Source organism: Pithys albifrons, chromosome 2 (genome assembly GCF_047495875.1).
Source record: "Pithys albifrons albifrons isolate INPA30051 chromosome 2, PitAlb_v1, whole genome shotgun sequence".
Classification (NCBI taxonomy): Eukaryota; Metazoa; Chordata; class Aves; order Passeriformes; family Thamnophilidae; genus Pithys; species Pithys albifrons.
Genome location: NC_092459.1, coordinates 35,896,820 through 35,914,278, shown reverse-complemented (window position 1 = coordinate 35,914,278; position 17,459 = coordinate 35,896,820). Strand labels below are relative to the sequence as shown.

The 17,459-nt window shown below is 42.1% G+C and overlaps 1 protein-coding gene across 7 annotated transcripts in view; it reads right to left on the bottom strand.

The window, feature by feature from the left end:
* Positions 1–17,459, bottom strand: part of ANKRD6 (ankyrin repeat domain 6) — a 102,575-nt gene that overhangs the window by 33,913 nt on the left and 51,203 nt on the right. For all 7 annotated transcript variants that reach the window (XM_071548750.1, XM_071548749.1, XM_071548747.1 and 4 more), the window contains exons 3-4: positions 15,594–15,749; positions 3,368–3,624 (exon numbers count right to left, since the gene is read on the bottom strand). In XM_071548750.1, coding sequence (XP_071404851.1) covers positions 3,368–3,487 — 120 coding nt within the window. In that variant the 5' untranslated portion in view covers positions 3,488–3,624; positions 15,594–15,749. The remainder of the gene's footprint in view (positions 1–3,367; positions 3,625–15,593; positions 15,750–17,459) is intronic.

Here is a 17,459-nt window from a genome sequence, read left to right as displayed (position 1 = left end):
AGGTTGTCAGTGGCAGGGTGACCTAGTGGCCATCAGCAATTCTTTACATATTTTAAAAGGCCCCCAATCTGGAATGAGCCCTAGTGTCCCTCACTGGAGTCAGAGGAGGTGCACAATTCTGTGTTGACTTCACCTGCACAGATGCCTTGCTAGTAATGCTGGCAAAATGAAACAAGTGCATCCCCAAGGAAACACTGAAATGAGGACCTCACTGAAGTGAGGGTTCTCCAGTTGTTTCTTTCATACTCTTTTTTTTCTGAAATCATCTCCTTGTTGTTTAGTGAAGCAACAATTAGCCACATCATATGGCCTTCCATATGTGATAAAAATAGAACTGGACAAGCCAGCAACCTGGCATTTACTGGTACTGGATTTATTACAGAAAATATCCTTCCTTTTTCTTAAGCTATGCTGAATTAATCCTTTTTGAGTAAAGAACTCTCTAGTTTTTAGCTCTAGATAGTAGTCACTTCAAGCTGTGGATCTGCACAGTGTTATTCACAAGAACTGGTCTGCTTACAGATACATACCAGAAATATTTGTAAAGCCTACCATGACATGGCAACTTTTTTCTCCCTCCAAAGAGCTTTGTCTCCTTGTGTCTTCCTCCAATAAAGCTCATAGAATTCAGCAGGAATTTTGGTTGACAAGTGCCAGATACGTTGTTTTTTTTTAATGTAAATTCCTCTAATTTAAAATTAATTTGACAGAACAAATTGAAAACTATGAATAAAAGCAGAAGACATACAGGTAAAAGATAAGTAAGGTATGCACATGAATCAATTTGTTTCTATGCTCCATTGTGCATTGAATTTTATCTTGGGGAAGAGACAGATCTGGGTTTCAGTTCATCTGAAAGCTTGGCCAACACTAACATCTAATTTCCATTCCAAAATCAACAACCCCTGTCCCAAAAGTAGTTCTTATATTCCATTTGTTCTGCTAATTGAAAGACTGATAGCTAAAAAATATCTTCAAATTTCCAGTTTAAATGTACTTGGGGCTAATTTATACATCCTTCATTTTGTGTCAGCCTTGTCCTTAACTTTAAATGTCTTTTTCTCCTTCCAGCCTTTGTGTGCCATCAGATTAACAAAGCAAGCTCTTCCCAGGGTATGTTTATACTGCCTTTCATGGGCAAATACGCACATGCTCTAGCTATACAGCTAGCTGGCTGGGTGAGAGCCAGATGCAAACTGGACACTATGTAGACCTGCATAGGACACTACAGAGCCTGAACTGATGGCCTTTGATGAAGGCAGCAGCTTGGTCTCACGCCTATTGGTTCACATTGAGCTCACCTCTATCTAGCTCACAGCATGGGAAGAATAAATGTGTGTGCACCTCCAAAATACCCTGTGCATGTAGCCTGGACTGCTCCTCTGAGAGTGCCTCCACTCCTCTGTGAACTTCTCCACAGTCTTGCTGACCTGGTTTCATCTCTTCTGAGCAGGAGTTATTAACCAGGCTACCCAAGCACCTCATCTGTACTGTCTGGTGGTGTGTTGGGACACATCCAGAATGACAAGAGGGACAGCTTTTGTCTTTTTCCCTCTATGTATTCCATGGGAATCACCCACAACTTCTAGGAATGAATAGCTACAATCCTGTAATACCTGGTCAGCTACAGGGATGGCCTCAGAGTTCACAGCTCTGCAACAGAAACACCAACACTTTGCACAAGGGCGCAGACTGCCACCAAATGAGCTTCGCTTTGATTTTCCATACACGGGTTGAACAACAAAGCAAGTGAGCCACTCTGTGTCACACAGGAAAGGAAAACTTGTCAACTCAGCAAAGCTGCATTATATCAAATTAACCTGATTTTGTGTTTCAAAGTCTGATCTACACATCTTGTTTCTTATTGGAATTAACAGAAGGCATTGAGAATAATGCAATAATCAACCTTAACAATGAGAAAGTGTCAATTTTGCATTTGAATTGTGGATTATGGCAACTAGTTCCATCAAACAGTTAAATCAGTGGCAAAATTGTTCTGGAATCCAAGGGACATCCCATTTTATGTTTAAACAGTGTAGAAGATAAATCTGAAATTACATTAATGCAGAAATTTATACAAAGCATAGCATCCCTTCAAACATTTGTGTATTTTCAGGCAGGTCTCTAAGCAGTCCTCAAAGCTCACAATCGTAAAAAATCAAACAAAAGAAAACAGGCAACCACAAAACCATGAACTATCATTCAGGAATCTGTAAGTCAGTATTTCCTGGTCTATTACTGACTACATTTAGTTCATCAGCTACAGAGCTGCTTGGACTACAGAGTCAGACATCTTTACAGGACTGTTCATGTTTATTACATCTGTGCTTTGTGTCGAGCAACAAAAGGCCACTTATTTTGGTGAACAAAACTCACAAACACAAGTTGTCCTTGGATCACTCTAGCTTTCAAAATAAATATTGTCTACAACTCAAACACTGCAAAGAGACTGAAAACAACTGTCACTGACAGATAAATAAATCTGTCTTTTCATCTTTTTATCAAGTGTACTCACATTTGCTCTCTATCTGTAAATATTAGCTCCCATACATTCAAAACCAATATGGAAACACAAATAAAAGTAGATCTAATGGAGAACAACAGTTCAGCAAAACAGCACACCCCAAATTCTATGTTACAGCTCTAAAGATTTATCTAATTCTTTTTAAGGTTTTGTGCTGAACAAACCTTCTCTGCAACTGCCAATTCTATCTCATTTTTTATATGATAGTATTGTTTATAACATGTTGAGAGTTAAGAATAGGCGAATACCAGTTTGCACTCTCTTAATATCTAAGCAGAAATCCTTTGATACTGGCCTTATCTTGAAGGTACGGGGAACACAGTTTGCAACCCCCAATTCTGTACCTAAGGGACTCCACAGAATGAACCAATGAAGATATCAGGTATAAGCAAGGCTGCTGTACCAAGAGACTTAAGTGACAAGAAACACTTTCTGTGTACCTTTACCCTGCCACAGAGCTGGCTTTACCCCTTCCCCTCACCAGGAGAGATGGAGGCTCTGAACTGCCTTTTCCTGACAGTGATGAATTGCTCCATTCATCAGGTCACACAATGTTCAAAAGTCAATGCAGGCTTTGAAAAAATGTCGCTGCCTGTCGATCGACACACTTTGTTTCTGAGGACTCCGTGTTCATCACAGCTGTGTCCACTGGGAAGCGTATAAATGCAAGACATGCACTATATTGTAAATTCATGTGAGCTATTAAGTATAAACTTTAAGGAAATCTGAACACTAACCTCAGTCACATTCAGATTGGTAAAGCTATGAAGGCATTTTCACAGACAATGGTCTAGTAGTTACATTAGTTCCCAGGGCTTTTGCAAAGCGTTTTTCTCTTGTTACCTTGGTAACCGCTACCTTGGCACCCCTGTTGATAAGCTGCACCACATTCTCCACTTGGCCTTTGTAGGCGGCTACAAGCAGTCGTTCTGAAAGCACGGCGACCACATCCTGCTGGCTCATGAATTAGGAGAGAAAGGTTTTCAGGTTTCTTCAGTCCAAAAACAAAGGCTTGGGATCAGTTCAGGCAGCATGCAAGCAGGCAAGGAAGAACTCCAGCTCCCTGGACAGTGACGTTATTGCTATGCCATCCTCTGGACCTACGGATCAGAAAACAACACTGCTGTCAGCAAGCTTTCAGAAACAGAAGTGCTGCAGTAACTCCTCCCTAAGTGTTTGTCTTTGCACTGCTTTGGGAGGGGATCACAAAAGCCTTTTGGAACCTCCTGAAGACACAGCACTTCTGTTACAATGCAGAGGGATGTAGACAATAGCACATTTTCAGTATGCCCTCATTCCCCTTGTTTGGGACAAAACCCCTTAAACTTTCTGAGAGTCTAACTCTCTTTCGGGCCAAACTGTATTTGTGTGGCCCTCCTTTCATCCTCTCCTCCTCTCCAGGTTTCACAGATTTTAATGAGCCAAGGGTGGGTTAACTAGTGCTGGCCAAGGGAACAAGAGTAGGTTATAGTTACTGGCTGCTGATATAAATATACAAACCTCTGCCCTGCAAGGATAGAGTGCAGTCAGCAATAAAAAGCAGCTGACTGTTCCCTCATGAGTATAAAATGTTTCACAGCCTGTCCTGAACCATCACAAGGACACCCTAGGGAGAGATCACAACCTGCAACTGGGAAACAGCCATCTTTGCTGTCAGTGAGAAAATATGTTACTCCCCAGTGTTGACATCACACCCCACTGACCTCAGAAACAATTCAGATTTATCACTCATCATGCAAACTGTATGTTCATCTGCCTGGGTTCCACTGACCCAATCAGTGAGCCACCAGAGCTGAAAAGAGTTTTCTGATATAATTCCAGAAAATGTATCCACAGTTCATTTTGACACGTAGGATCCCAAACTTGCCCAGTTTCGGAAGATTTCAGCTTTATTTGTGCTTTTCCTACTTTGATATTTCATTGTTTCAATACAGGAAGAACATGTTCAAGGTAGCCAGCATGTATACAGATGATTTGACTTTCTGTCTTGCAATATCACTGCACTGCTCCTTAACAGCTACCAGTGCCGCATAGTCTAAGAGTAATAGGTACAGGACTAGATAATCTTTGAGATTGATAGTGGAATACAATGTCTTTCACCCTCATGTTATCTCTTTGAATCCATCCCAAAACAGCAATAAATAAAAGCTATTACTGCTTAATGGCTCTGCTCCCCCCTAAACTGATTTGTTTTTCTCAGTTTAGCTGATGGGACAACCCTCTCCCCTCCATAATCCCACCACTCGGGGTAGTCTCATTTTTGCTAACAGCTTCAGCAGGGAGATCCTCGCCAGAACAGCAGAAAGGTTTTATTTCCACCCTCACACCAGGAAGACACTCTCAGCAATAAAGAGAAAATGCATGGGTGGTTGTGGCACATGAACTTCCCAACTCCTGAATACTGGGGACAAGGCCTTTCAAAGAATATCTTTCCAGTGTTACAAGCTCGTATTCACCAGTACACCTCCCCAACAAGGAGACAACATAGCCCTGTTTAATTGAATGATTAATAGGGTATTGTGATACTGTGTGTCACCAAAGTGGTATCCAAAGTCCCTGAACCCTGAAGGATCAGTGATTTAAACCAAACATTTTTGATCACATAAATTAAAACCATGTTGTTTAATTATTAGTAGCAGATGATAACTAGCAGAATTTAATTTGCACTTCTATGGTAATTTATATTAAAAAATATTTAAATGCTTTAAAAGCTTTACTTCTTACAACATCCTCTGAAGTGAGTAATATGCTGAAGAACATTACATGCATTTTAGAGAAAGGCCCATGAAAGCACAGGAAAGTTACTGGTTTCTCTGCGGTTAACAGCAAGTCATGTAAAAGCCAGGAAATAACTCCAGGTAACTGATTCTTGATTTCTAAATACTAGCATTAGTCAATACTATTTCCAGGCAGAAGATTGGGGTTAGCTTTTCCTCACATTTCTCTTGCTTTCTAAGTGCAAATATGATTGGAAGAGTGTGGAAATAGCTACACATCCTTCAGAGAAACCAGACAAAAACTTTCTGGGTCTCAAAACAGCATAACATGGGGCAACAGAGGAATGGTGCTGTATCCTGTGTTGCTGGACTGGTCTCACCCACACCCTCAATGTGATGGAAACAGTTTGGACACTCGGGTAACATGGAAAATATGGAAGACAGAAGAAAAAACCCTTGTGTCCTTCACTAGGACTGTACACATTGTAGTCTGCTCCTGTGGCACAGTGCTGTGTGCTGTACAGTACAAATCATGTAAAAAAGCCAAGAAACAGAGGTGGTCTGCACTTAGTAATCTGATCTGTGAAAAACAACACAAGTTTCAATCACCTTCACAAGTATTTAATTTCCAGTGAATTGTGCTCCCAAAGCAAGCTGAACACCCACTCTCTCTCCATGTCCCCCATCACCTGATCCCAGCTCCCCTGCTCCCAACACATCCCTGACCCTTGCATCACATCCCAGAGTTGCACCTCCATAACCCAGGAGCACACCCCATTCCTCCCCTCCGTGACTGGTACACAGTGCAGGGCATGCCTTCCAACAAGGATCTTTCTCCGTGAGCTTTTCAGGTGGTGGGATGGTGTGTTTCTGTGCCAGCCCCTGCCTGTGCAGTGGTGATTTCCAGGGGAACTGTACCTTTGTTTGTCCCCATCCTTACCCAGAAACTGGCTACCTACACTTTGGATGGAGTCATGCACAATACAGTGACAACTCTGTGCAACTTAAAACATCTGTGGTCAGATCCTGCTTGGTTCTTACCCTTCAAATAAAAAAAAATGGCAAAAAAAGGCAGCAGCAACTTCATTGTCACTGAGAGATTTCCATATTCAATGCAAAAACCACAATGGAAACATTTTCCTGACACAACAACACTTCTGAGCAAAGTTGCAGAAGCTGTAAATGTTCGTCACATCTAAGCCACACCATTAGAAACACACACTAATACCTCAACTGACACACAACAGCAGACAGTTAGGGGTGCCAGAGAAAAGTCTGGATAACAGGTACATACCTATGCAAGGTAAAACCTGGAAATCATAATCCCTAGTTAGATTTCTCTCCCTCTCTCTCACAGTCTTCCCATTACTGCAGTACATTCCCCCTGGAGATCATGAGCCTCCTTAGCCAGCCACACTGGACTGATGGACAGTGACAGCATTGCTGCTATCATGTAGTTTGCCTTCTTGCCTTTTCCACTGCTTGCATCATACATAAAAGCACAGTAAGGTGTTGATTCAGATATCTCCCACTCTGTCCAAGTTTCATTGTCAGTCCCCGTTCCCAGACACATGCCTGCCTCTTACTCCCACAACAGGTCACATACCCTACGACATCTGTTTTACATCTCCTCTGCTGGGATTATTTGCAATTCAGAAAAGTGCATCCGATTACAACAGGAAGCCCAGACAACTGAAAGACACCTTTCCTTTTCTCCTGAGCTGGTAGGAAAAGATGAGAGGTGACCAGTGGGAGTGGGAGCAACCTTCTCGTTCCCATCGCAGAAGACCCTTCCCAGGCACAGTGGCTACACTGGCAGTGGCATCACTCCCCACCAGCTTTAACTGTCTACATGCCTCAGACACAGAGTGTCTTCCCTTGACCACATCTGCACCCACAGCAGGAGAAAGGTACCAGATGCCCAAGGACTACAGTTAGAAGCTTGACTGCCCCTTTCACACCCAGATGGTGCAAAATGAATCTGACAACGTGATTACAGGCACTGCATCGCATCCCTGCTGCCAGCACCTGCTGCTCAGAATTAAATCCCTCATTAACACCCCCCAAATCCAGAAGCTCAGGGGAGGCACAGAGCATGGAAATAGTCAAACCTGCTACCTTCAAAACAACAACAAATTATTTTAAAAATACTTAATGCATTTTTAAATAAGAAACAGCCATCTCTGTGTTTCTTTGTTTAAAATGAGCTTACTTACCTGGGGCAAGCTGGGAAAGCAACACCTATTTCCCGAGCCTCTCCAGGGAAACTGGCCAGATGTGATGCCCACAGGTTCAGTTGCTCTGCTGCAGCATAACCTACTCACCCTTGAGGATAATGTGTTCACCCCATCAGTGGAGTGTAGAAAAGAGCAGGTTGATTGTGGATTAGTATTCCCGATCGGCAGCAGCAAGGCACTGTCCCCGGGGGCTCAGGTCCAGCTGTATCCCCTCGGATTATGCCCTCAGCTCAATGAGTCACATTGCCCCACAGATGCTCTAGGAGATGTTTGTCTGGGATGGCACAGCACGGTGCGGGTGGGCAGCCAGCTGCTTGGTGGCAGGGTTGGAAAGCTCGCAGCTCTGTCCTCTCTCCCATGCAACTGGCAGAGCAGGCAAAAAACACTCTATGCACCTTCCCCCTCCCCAGCTCCCTCCCCTCCAAACTGCTGCCAGGCTGCTTCAGTGGCCGCATTGCCTACAAGTCAGTGACAAAAAAAGCACAGCAATGATGATTTTCAAAAGCCAAAGGACAGTCCAAGACACACCAAACATGACAAATACTGAAAGGCTAGGCAATAGACTCTCCTAAATTCATGGAAAGGGTTAAAAACATCAGCTTCCTCTCTGAGGGAAGAGGAAAAGCCAAAACTATGAAAGATTTAAGAGCTATGAGCTAATCAATTTCACAAAGTCCCCTGTGCTAAATGAAAATGATACAATGCCAGAGCACAGGTCACTCTCAGAACAATCACCGAGTTAAATTATTATTTGAATGAAAGAATGCTTACATAGCTAACTAAAAATTTCTGTGTGTACCAAGATACAAGAGGAAAGTGAAAAAAAGAAAAAGAGATTGAAGTATTCCACAGTGGACCCCAAATTATCTTATCTAGTTTATCATCAGAAATTGCACAGCATAGATTCATAAAATCGTAGAATAAGAGAATATCCTGAGCTGGAAGGGATCCATAAGGATCATTGAGTCCAACTCCAGGCCCTTCAAAGGACAGCCCTGAAAATCACACAATGTATCTTAGAATATTGTCCAAATGCTTCTTGAATTCTGGCAGGCTTGATGTTGTGACCACTTCCCTGGGGAGCCTGTAGTCCAAGAAAAACTCTCAGCATCTGGTAGCTTCATTTTATGGGACATAAACAATAGAATAAAATAAATTATTTTAGAATCCCCCCATATTAAGATATGTAGACAGGCCATTTTGTTGTGGGAGAGTACATAATAGCTACTATTTTGTAATAATAAAAGTCTTTCTAAGAAAACTTCCTATGTCTAAATACGGCCCATCTCTTCATTGCTCAGTTCTCAGAAAAAAATTAGTTTCTTTTTTTATTAGTACATAACAATATAATAAAATCTATGAAATGCTCCTTTTCTTCCTTTTTGCAAAGCAGTTTATCATATATAAAACAGGATGGAAGCACAAAGAGTGTGTTCTCTTTAGAATAGCAGCATTTTTCAGCAGAGTGGATTATTGCATTAGAAAGAGTGAATTTCCTGGAACTCATTTATCATTTACTGCAGGATGCTGATATATCTGCCACTTCTCTGAACTGACTTTAAGAGGGTTTGTCCAAGACTGGTAGCATTGCTTCCCTTTCAGTGATTTTTCTCTAGTTCCACCATGGATCCAGTATAAACTACTCAGGAAAAATATCTATGTATTTTGCTAAAGAGGGGACACTGCCTCTCACCCCTTCCTGCCCCAAAAGACAGTGAGAAACCAATCAAAGGTATCATTGTGAAAACCACATTAGCAACAGTTATATCTGGAAAACAGCAAAGCCCCCCACCAGGATGAGAACAATATGCTTTTGATTCATATTTTTCTTTACAACATCATCAATATTAATTTTGGAGTTAGGTTTTATACCAATCATCATTTTGAACTGGACACCTACACAGACATTTGGTAGATTATATGTTGGTCTCTGGGTTTGTTTTGTATTGTTTCATTACGTGTTTTATTGTGACAAGTAAAATTATTCAGCTTCATGTGGACAGTTGCATGATTCATCACCCTAAGTATCACCACTGTCTGGGATGTCTGCAAACATTTTCTGGGTGGTTTTTTTTTTTCACTTGTTGCTATTAATTACTTCAACAATGACTCTTTAGTAGCCTCCCAGGGAGCATCTGCATGACAGTTGCTCATCATGCTTCCCACTACAACCAGACCAGACTGATTGATGTCACAGCTCCACTGCAGGTGGCCGCCTGCAGCCAGACCAACAGCCAACCCCACTTGGCGATGAACATGGGGAGACAGCGACCACGGCTCCCCCAAATGCTTTGTGAAGTGCATCTCCGTCCCCTGACCTCCACTGTCAACTCCACTGAATGCAAACCCTCAGCTGCCTGGCACCTCTTGGGTGGTGCCTTGTTATTACCAAACCAACCTCCAGAGTTGCACTTGCTGAGCCAAATACTCCTGGGAGAAAGGCATGGACACAGAGATCAACGATGAAGATTAGAAGCAGTTTCAAGTCATTGGTTAGACATCATTAATCTCCTTGTACAAGGAAAACTGTTTGTCTTCCCTTCATACTTTACCATCCTGAACACCCTTATCCAACACACAGGTTATATACTTACCACTCTCCATGTAACAAGATTTGGGGGGTTTATTTGGTTATCTCATTGAAGTTTCACAGCTTTACTATTCTCCCCGCCCTCTGTCAACACCTGCATACACACACATGTCAAAACCACTCAGTATAAGTGAGTTCACTCTCAGCAAACCCTGTCAGTTGAGCACTATTTACATGACAAAACAATATCTATTGTTTGATGGGGGACAGTGCCTGAGTACAAACACACATGCATGAGATATCTTGCTGCCATTTGCATAAAACCAGTTAGAGATCTTTCCAGCTGACTGATGTTTAACAGAAGTGCTGGAGCCCAACCTTGGGAATGAAGCAGACACGCGGCTGTGCTCATGGGAGAGTGGGGGTTTATGTTACACTCACACACAATGGGGCTTCTGGATAGGAGAACTGTTCCTCACCATCATCTTCTGTGCAGGAGCCACCTGCCAATCAAAATGCCAGACTGACTGCAGCACTTCACTGGGAGCAAAAAGGACATTACCCTTTACACAACCAACTCCCTTCTGCGTGGTTCTTCCCTCCTTTCCCAAAGTATGTCCTCTACTGCCAGGGTTCAAATTACCCAGAGAACAGACAGAATCTGTCATTCAGCTTGAGGACTCCACTGCTGCCATGACAGAGTGATGGTGCAGAGGTCTCCTCCTCATGTATGATCTGAACTCTGCTAGCACAAGCAACCCCACACTCTCCCAGCTGGCACATAATAGTAACTCAGGTTAATATTGCAAAAGACACATTTGAAAATGTCAAGAAAAAAATTCCTACATTTATATATTTTTTTCAAGGCCAAAAAACACCACTACAGTAATGTAATGCCAACCAGCACCAAGGCACAAACTTCTATTTCAGCTAGATCCAATCTTTTATAAGCATTATTAAAGATGATCAGGCAGTCATCAGGAAATGCTATGGCTGACAGCGCAGGGAAGAAAACACATTTACCAGCTTCAAAATATTTTCCAGCTGGCAAAAGAGCATTGGAGATGTTCTTCCTCTTCAAGAAAAACACAACTTAGGCACTGCCAGCATCGATGACATAGTTCCTCCTGTACCATCACAGCTGATGTCTTGGGAGAGCACTTGGAGATGCAGTGAGATAGCTGGACCAGTGGTCACCCAGTGCAACATTGAATCAGACACAACATGAGTGCCTGAGATGTTTCGGATATTAGCACAATAGTCCTCAATACTGCTAGGCATCTGGCATGACAGTAAGTCTGGTAGGCAGTGTGTCAATTAAAAGCTTAATGAAGTTCAAGCTGAGAGTCAGTGGATAAAATCCTAGGGATGGAGGGGTGGGAGAGAGATATATTCAGGCAAGCATGGGTGGAAATGCTGAGTATGTCCACTCTAACCCATGGAGAGGTGTGTGCCTTTGTTATGGTGCACAAGAGAACATGATTTTTCCAGTTGCAACCCATCACAGGGTACCAAAACTGCAAGAGGAAGCACAAATATCCAGCGATCTGGCACACCCTGGAAAATGGGCAAGTGAGAGAAACTGCACACAGCAGGGAAGCAAACATGCTGGTCACATTCTGATGCATAGTATCACCCCACTAGTCAACACAGCTGGGACAGTAATTCACATTTCCTAAACCCATGTGCTGATCTCCCAGTTTGGCTGCTAAGTAGCTGGCTGTAACACCCAAGACAAAAATGTTATTGATGGGCTAAAACTGGCTGCATCTGATTCACACAGGGAACCACTTTAGGAAAGGTCCCAAACCTGCCGAGTCTGCCAGAGGAATCCCTCTGACTTCAGCAGAATTTGGAAGAGCCCTGAAAGTGGTCTCCAAATTCTGGGAAGAAACTTTAAAGCACCTCTGAGGAGATCCTAAGAAGGAGAGAGCTTAGCCTTAGCAACTACAGAGTCTGCTGGAAAAGTGTGTGTTATCCTATCCTATCCATGAATTTCGGTCAAAGATAGCAAATATTCTCTATTTGATTGATAAATTTATTAGCAAGTTGCAAAAATCAATCACTATGGGCTAAATATATTTTCATCAAGGAGGATCATAAAGCAATTCAGGCACTTTCTGCAGATGTCTTGATTTCTCATCCAGCTGCTACTTCTGAAGGGGTTCCGCTGGAGAAGGCTGAGGTTACTGTTTCAAATTGTTAGTCGCTCACTTGAATGGGTCGATAATTATTGGTATCTTTTAAAAATACCATGACTACCAGCTCCTGAATCTCTAGGTATGTCTAATAGCAGAATTTCAGTATTACACAGAAGACTTTAACCACTGAAACGCATTTTAAAGCGACAGCTTAACTGCACAATGAATTCTTCATGTAAAACACTGATGCCAGTGAGTACTGTGTTATTAGTGTTGCAATATGTGTTGAGAAGTGGGCCAAAGAGAACATAGTGACCTTCGACAAGTCCAAGTACAGGGTGCTGCACCTGGGTCTGGGCAATCCCCAGCATAAGTCCAAACTGGGAACTTGTTGAGAGCAGCCCTGAGGAGAGGGACTTGGGTGCTTTTGTGGATGAAAAACTGGACATGAGTCCACAGTCTGTGCTTGCAGCATCCTGGGCTGCATTAAAAGAGGGAAGGGTGGCCAGCAGATTGAGGGAGGTTTTTCTTCCCCTCTACTCTGCCCTCATGAGACCCAGCTTGAAGTACTGTGCTCAAGTCTGAGGTCCTCAGCACAAGAAAGATGTGGACATGTTAGAGTGGGTCCAGAGGAGGGCCATGAAGATGATCACAGCGCTGGAGCACTTTTCCTGTGAAGAGAGGCTGAAAGAGTTGAGGTTGCTTAGCCTGGAGAAGAGCAAGCTACAGAGTAACCTTATAGAAACTTTCTAGTACTTAAAGGGGGCTTATATAAAAGAGAGAGAGAAACTTCTCACAAAGGCACATAGTGACAGGACAAGAGGGAACATCTTTCATCTGAAAGAGGGAAGATGTAGATTAGATGTTAGGAAGAAATTCTTTACTGAGAGGCGGGTGAGGCACTGGAACAGTTGCCCAGAGAAGTTGCGGATGCCCCATCCTTGATTCAAGGCCAGGTTGAACAGGGCTTTGAGCAACCTGGTCTAATGGGTGGCACCCCTGCCCATGGTGGGGATGTTGAAAATAGATGACCTTTAAGGTCCCTTCCAACCCAAGCCATTCTATGAATTTATGAATAGATCTAACATATTTACTCTGCTTCACTGATAATTAGTGTAACCAGAGCCATTACAAAACTATGAATCAGGTGCCCTGACTCCAGTCCCTTCATGGCCCTTCACTGGAAAATTCATTAAGTGATAGTCACCTGAAGCCACTGAAATGAACCACATATTTAAAACTGCACACACGGTCACTGGGTGAAGGTTTACACAACAAGAAGGTTACTCTTGGGATGAGATTAGGAAACTTAGAGATTTTCACCAGTGGAACTCAAACAGCAGGACAGCATCCCTAGTGCAAACATGATCCTGCAGTACACCACCACCCTGGAGCATGCTCATGCTTTTTCCTCAGCACTACTAACTTTCTTGTCTACTCTTTCCTTGTAGTTTCTTTGTTGTCATCTGCTTCTTTTCACAGGCACGGAGCTCCAAACTCAATATTTAGACCGTGCCCGCCACCCATGTGGCCAGTCCGTGCTTAGCCCTGTGCACTACATGTTTGGATCACTCTCATACCTCCCTCCTTGCACCTCTTCTACACATGAAGATTTTCCAAATAAATGTAAGAAACAATCAGGTTCACTCCAGCTTCAGTAAAGTTTGTAACAACTTCACAAAAGGACTGAAAACCAGAAACATAAGGATTCCTCTGTCATCCATCCAATCAGTTATATTTTCATAAATTCATATTTCAGATCTTGTATGGCACAGTCTACACATTTAAGACACAAGTTCACATGCAAATTTTACCATATAGCTACTACTCATGGTAACAGTCCAAAAATGATAACTTCCATTCTATTACATGATCTTCCTCCCAAGACAGTCACTGACAACTGAAGCCAAATCTCAGATTCATGAAAGCAAAAGAAAAAACAAACTGATTGCACAAAGTGTTTGGCACCACCTCTGCTCTGTCTGCTTTGACTACTTATGACTGAAAGCAAATTTTCAGAACTCTCCAAATCTCAAGGGCTCTCTGGACAACACTGTGACAGCACACATAAAGAGAAAGGTTCACTGGACAGTGCAGACACCTACCACCAACTTAGTCACCTAGGTTCCCTGTATGGTCAACAAAAGGCATGGTCCATGTCATCCTAAAGTACATTTCCACTGTCAGATAAACGACACTTTAAAATTACTTACCTCATTAAGCATCATCTTGCATACTGCACTACAAACATACAAAGTCAAATTAAATGAATACTATCCATGGTATCTGCAAGAAACCTTTTGCTTTCTGCAATTTGCTAGAGGACTTTTGTCTGCCTGACTTCACTATGACATCTCCTGTCAGTGGTAAATCACTGTGATTGATTTAGAAATAAATGATGCTGATCAGAAAAGAAATACAGAAATCAACTGGTGCAGAAAGTGTCAGCAAATCTCAGTAATGACTTGTCTTTTGCATGGACTTCAGAAATCACACCAAGTTTAATTTCCTAAGCCCTAAGCTGCTCCTGGTGATGATCCCATGAGACCAGCTCATCCTCCAGCATTGAGAATGCCTTATTTCCCAGAAGCAATGAAACACTTTAGTGCATGGAAGGCCCCTCCTTGTGCAGAGGATGAGATTTCCTAGGGGGACAGTCTCTGGCTTTGTCTTGAGAAAACTCAATCATCACCACACGCCTTATTCCAGCAGGTGCACAGCACACTACTGCAACCTGCTGTACACAATTAGAGCAGGAACAAATACATAATATGACATCAAATACACACCTTATTTAAATAATGCACTAAGATTGTTCTTTGCAGTGGATTTCTGAACACAGCCATTCACTATTCAAAACTAAATGACAAATAACAGAGAGAACATCAAGCATCCTGAAGATGTTCTCGGCCTCTCTCTGCCATTAGAAACTGCAATTGTGCACTTGTGTCTCAGAGAAGACAAATCAGGACACTGTCCTAATTCCTGCATGGCTCCCCTGTTTGAGCAGGTGTACAAGGTTCACAAAACAGGACATATCCTTTCCTGATACAGCTGTCCAGGTATTTTTCCATGCAACCCTCATATCAGGACCAGGATCTGATCCCTCACAAGTGATCTTTTCCCTTCTTTTTCAGAAGCCAGTCTCTTGTTTAGGGAAATCCCATTTCAATAGGACATTTGACACTCCTCAAGCCACTGGTCCTTAGAAATGCAGTTCAAGAAAGGTGTACATGGGTAGCAGAGAAGGCAAGGAAGTACATGCACCAAATGACACAGCAGTGTGACATAAATACCATAATGCAGCACCATGGGTAAAACTCCAAACTCTTCACAATCCCTAGTTAGCCTGGAACTAGAAAGCATTTCTAAATGCAAATCTGCATGGCCCTATTTATATACACTTAGACAAAAACTTTTAAAAGATCATTTTTTTTTACTCACTCTTGAGGATCCACCATTCAGTTTTTTCTGATGAATATTTTACAGCTATGTCTTGTGAGGCAACATCTGGTGAAGGACAACAGGGATTCCAGCTTCAGTCTTTTCCAGTGCTGATGGCAATGGTGAGTCTCTCTACCACAATATGGTGCAGTGCTCCTGAATGAGGAGAAACAAATCATAAATAGAGTGTCAAAGCAGAAATACAGAAAGTTAATACCAGTGCTTTTTGCAGCATTCAGCTGTCTGCTCAGACCTGGGCAAACCCAGACATTTCCTCCTGAGATTTACATACCTGCTTCCCACTATAAACAAAACAAGTTCCAACTATAACTCTCCAGTTTGTTCCCAGCTAACTGATCTCTGGAAGTAAAACTGTGCACCTCTCACTGCTTTGTAAGAACAACAAAAATGTGACAAAGACCTCCATATCTTCCCCACAATCTCATGACTAATCAACAAAATCAGGAAAAGGACAAGTTCATGACAGTGTTCACCATTGATGGAAGTCACTTGGCCTGCATGAACTTTTGAGAGCTGCAAACTGCTAAGGATAAATAATCTCTCTTGATCTCTGAAGCAGAAATGATTGCTGAAATGCCAGTTCAGTGACTTCAATTAGAAAATGCTGTTGGAAGACCTTACCATCCCTCTTTCTTACTAATTAAAATCTCCAAATAATTTAACTGCTTTTCCTATCCTTTCTCCTAATGCATTCAGATCAATAGATGTGTTTATTACAAAAACTCACCTGATAATACATAAAGGCATTGGAAAATTAAATATTAGTTATGCCTGTGACTTGACCTTTTGGTATTGTTTTGCTGACTGTGTCATAAATGGCAATATCATTATCTTGCAAATACACCTTTCTGTTTCATTTCAATTAGAAATAACAATTGAAATATAAAGAACCTAATAAATAAACTGTATCTAAACTGCAGGTAGACTATTAATAGCCCTGTTCAAAATGAAGCCTAAAGTTAGAATTACAGAAACAGAAATTGGAAAGAGATCTCCAGAGCTCATCTAATCCCTTCTCAGAGCTTGGATGAAGGTTTACACTTCTTTTATTTAGGAATAAATAGTGCACTCTGAAAACAGGTTCCCAAAACATCTCAGAGGTGGTAGAATTTTCACAGATTATGTACTGTTACAGTTGGGTGTAGAAACTGGAAAAATATGATGCTTTTTTGTTTTGTTATTTTTTAAAAACAGAAATAGAAACATTAGTGCTGTAAACCTGATTAAGCCTAATTCAAGTTAAATTTGATTAGCTGAATCATTCTGTTCACCTCACCAAGTTCAGTAGCAACACAGCTAGTGGGATTTCCCTCAGGTGCCTTCTCTCTTATCTATACTCTCTCAAAGCTCTATAGTAACAGACATAACTGTACATCCACAGGCATCACAGGAAAGCAAGAGGGATGTGCTGGGTGAGGCTTCCTAGGCAGCAGCATGAATGTTTTCAGGTCATTCTCCCTGGGCACAAATGTTTGTGTTGAAACAGGCCAAGGAGGGAACTGAAGGCGACATCCTGAGTCAGCAGAGTGTGCAGTAAAGATCTCAAAAATGAATGAAAGGTGAAAAATCACCACAGGCTTCCCCAGAACAGCAGCAGCAGGAAAAAACTCTCACACTGTCAACATCACCAAAGCATACTTCAGTTACAGATGCAGAAATTATAAGACATAAATTCTGGACAGAGTTTAACAGTGCAAAGTATACAAAAGAGATGGATGCAGAAGAATTTGACAAGTTTTAAGTACAATGTGGTCACAATCACCCCCTTTCAGTACCTAAAGGGGGCCGACAAGAAGGCTGGAGAGGGCCTTTTTACAAGGACATGTAGTGACAGGACAAGGGGAA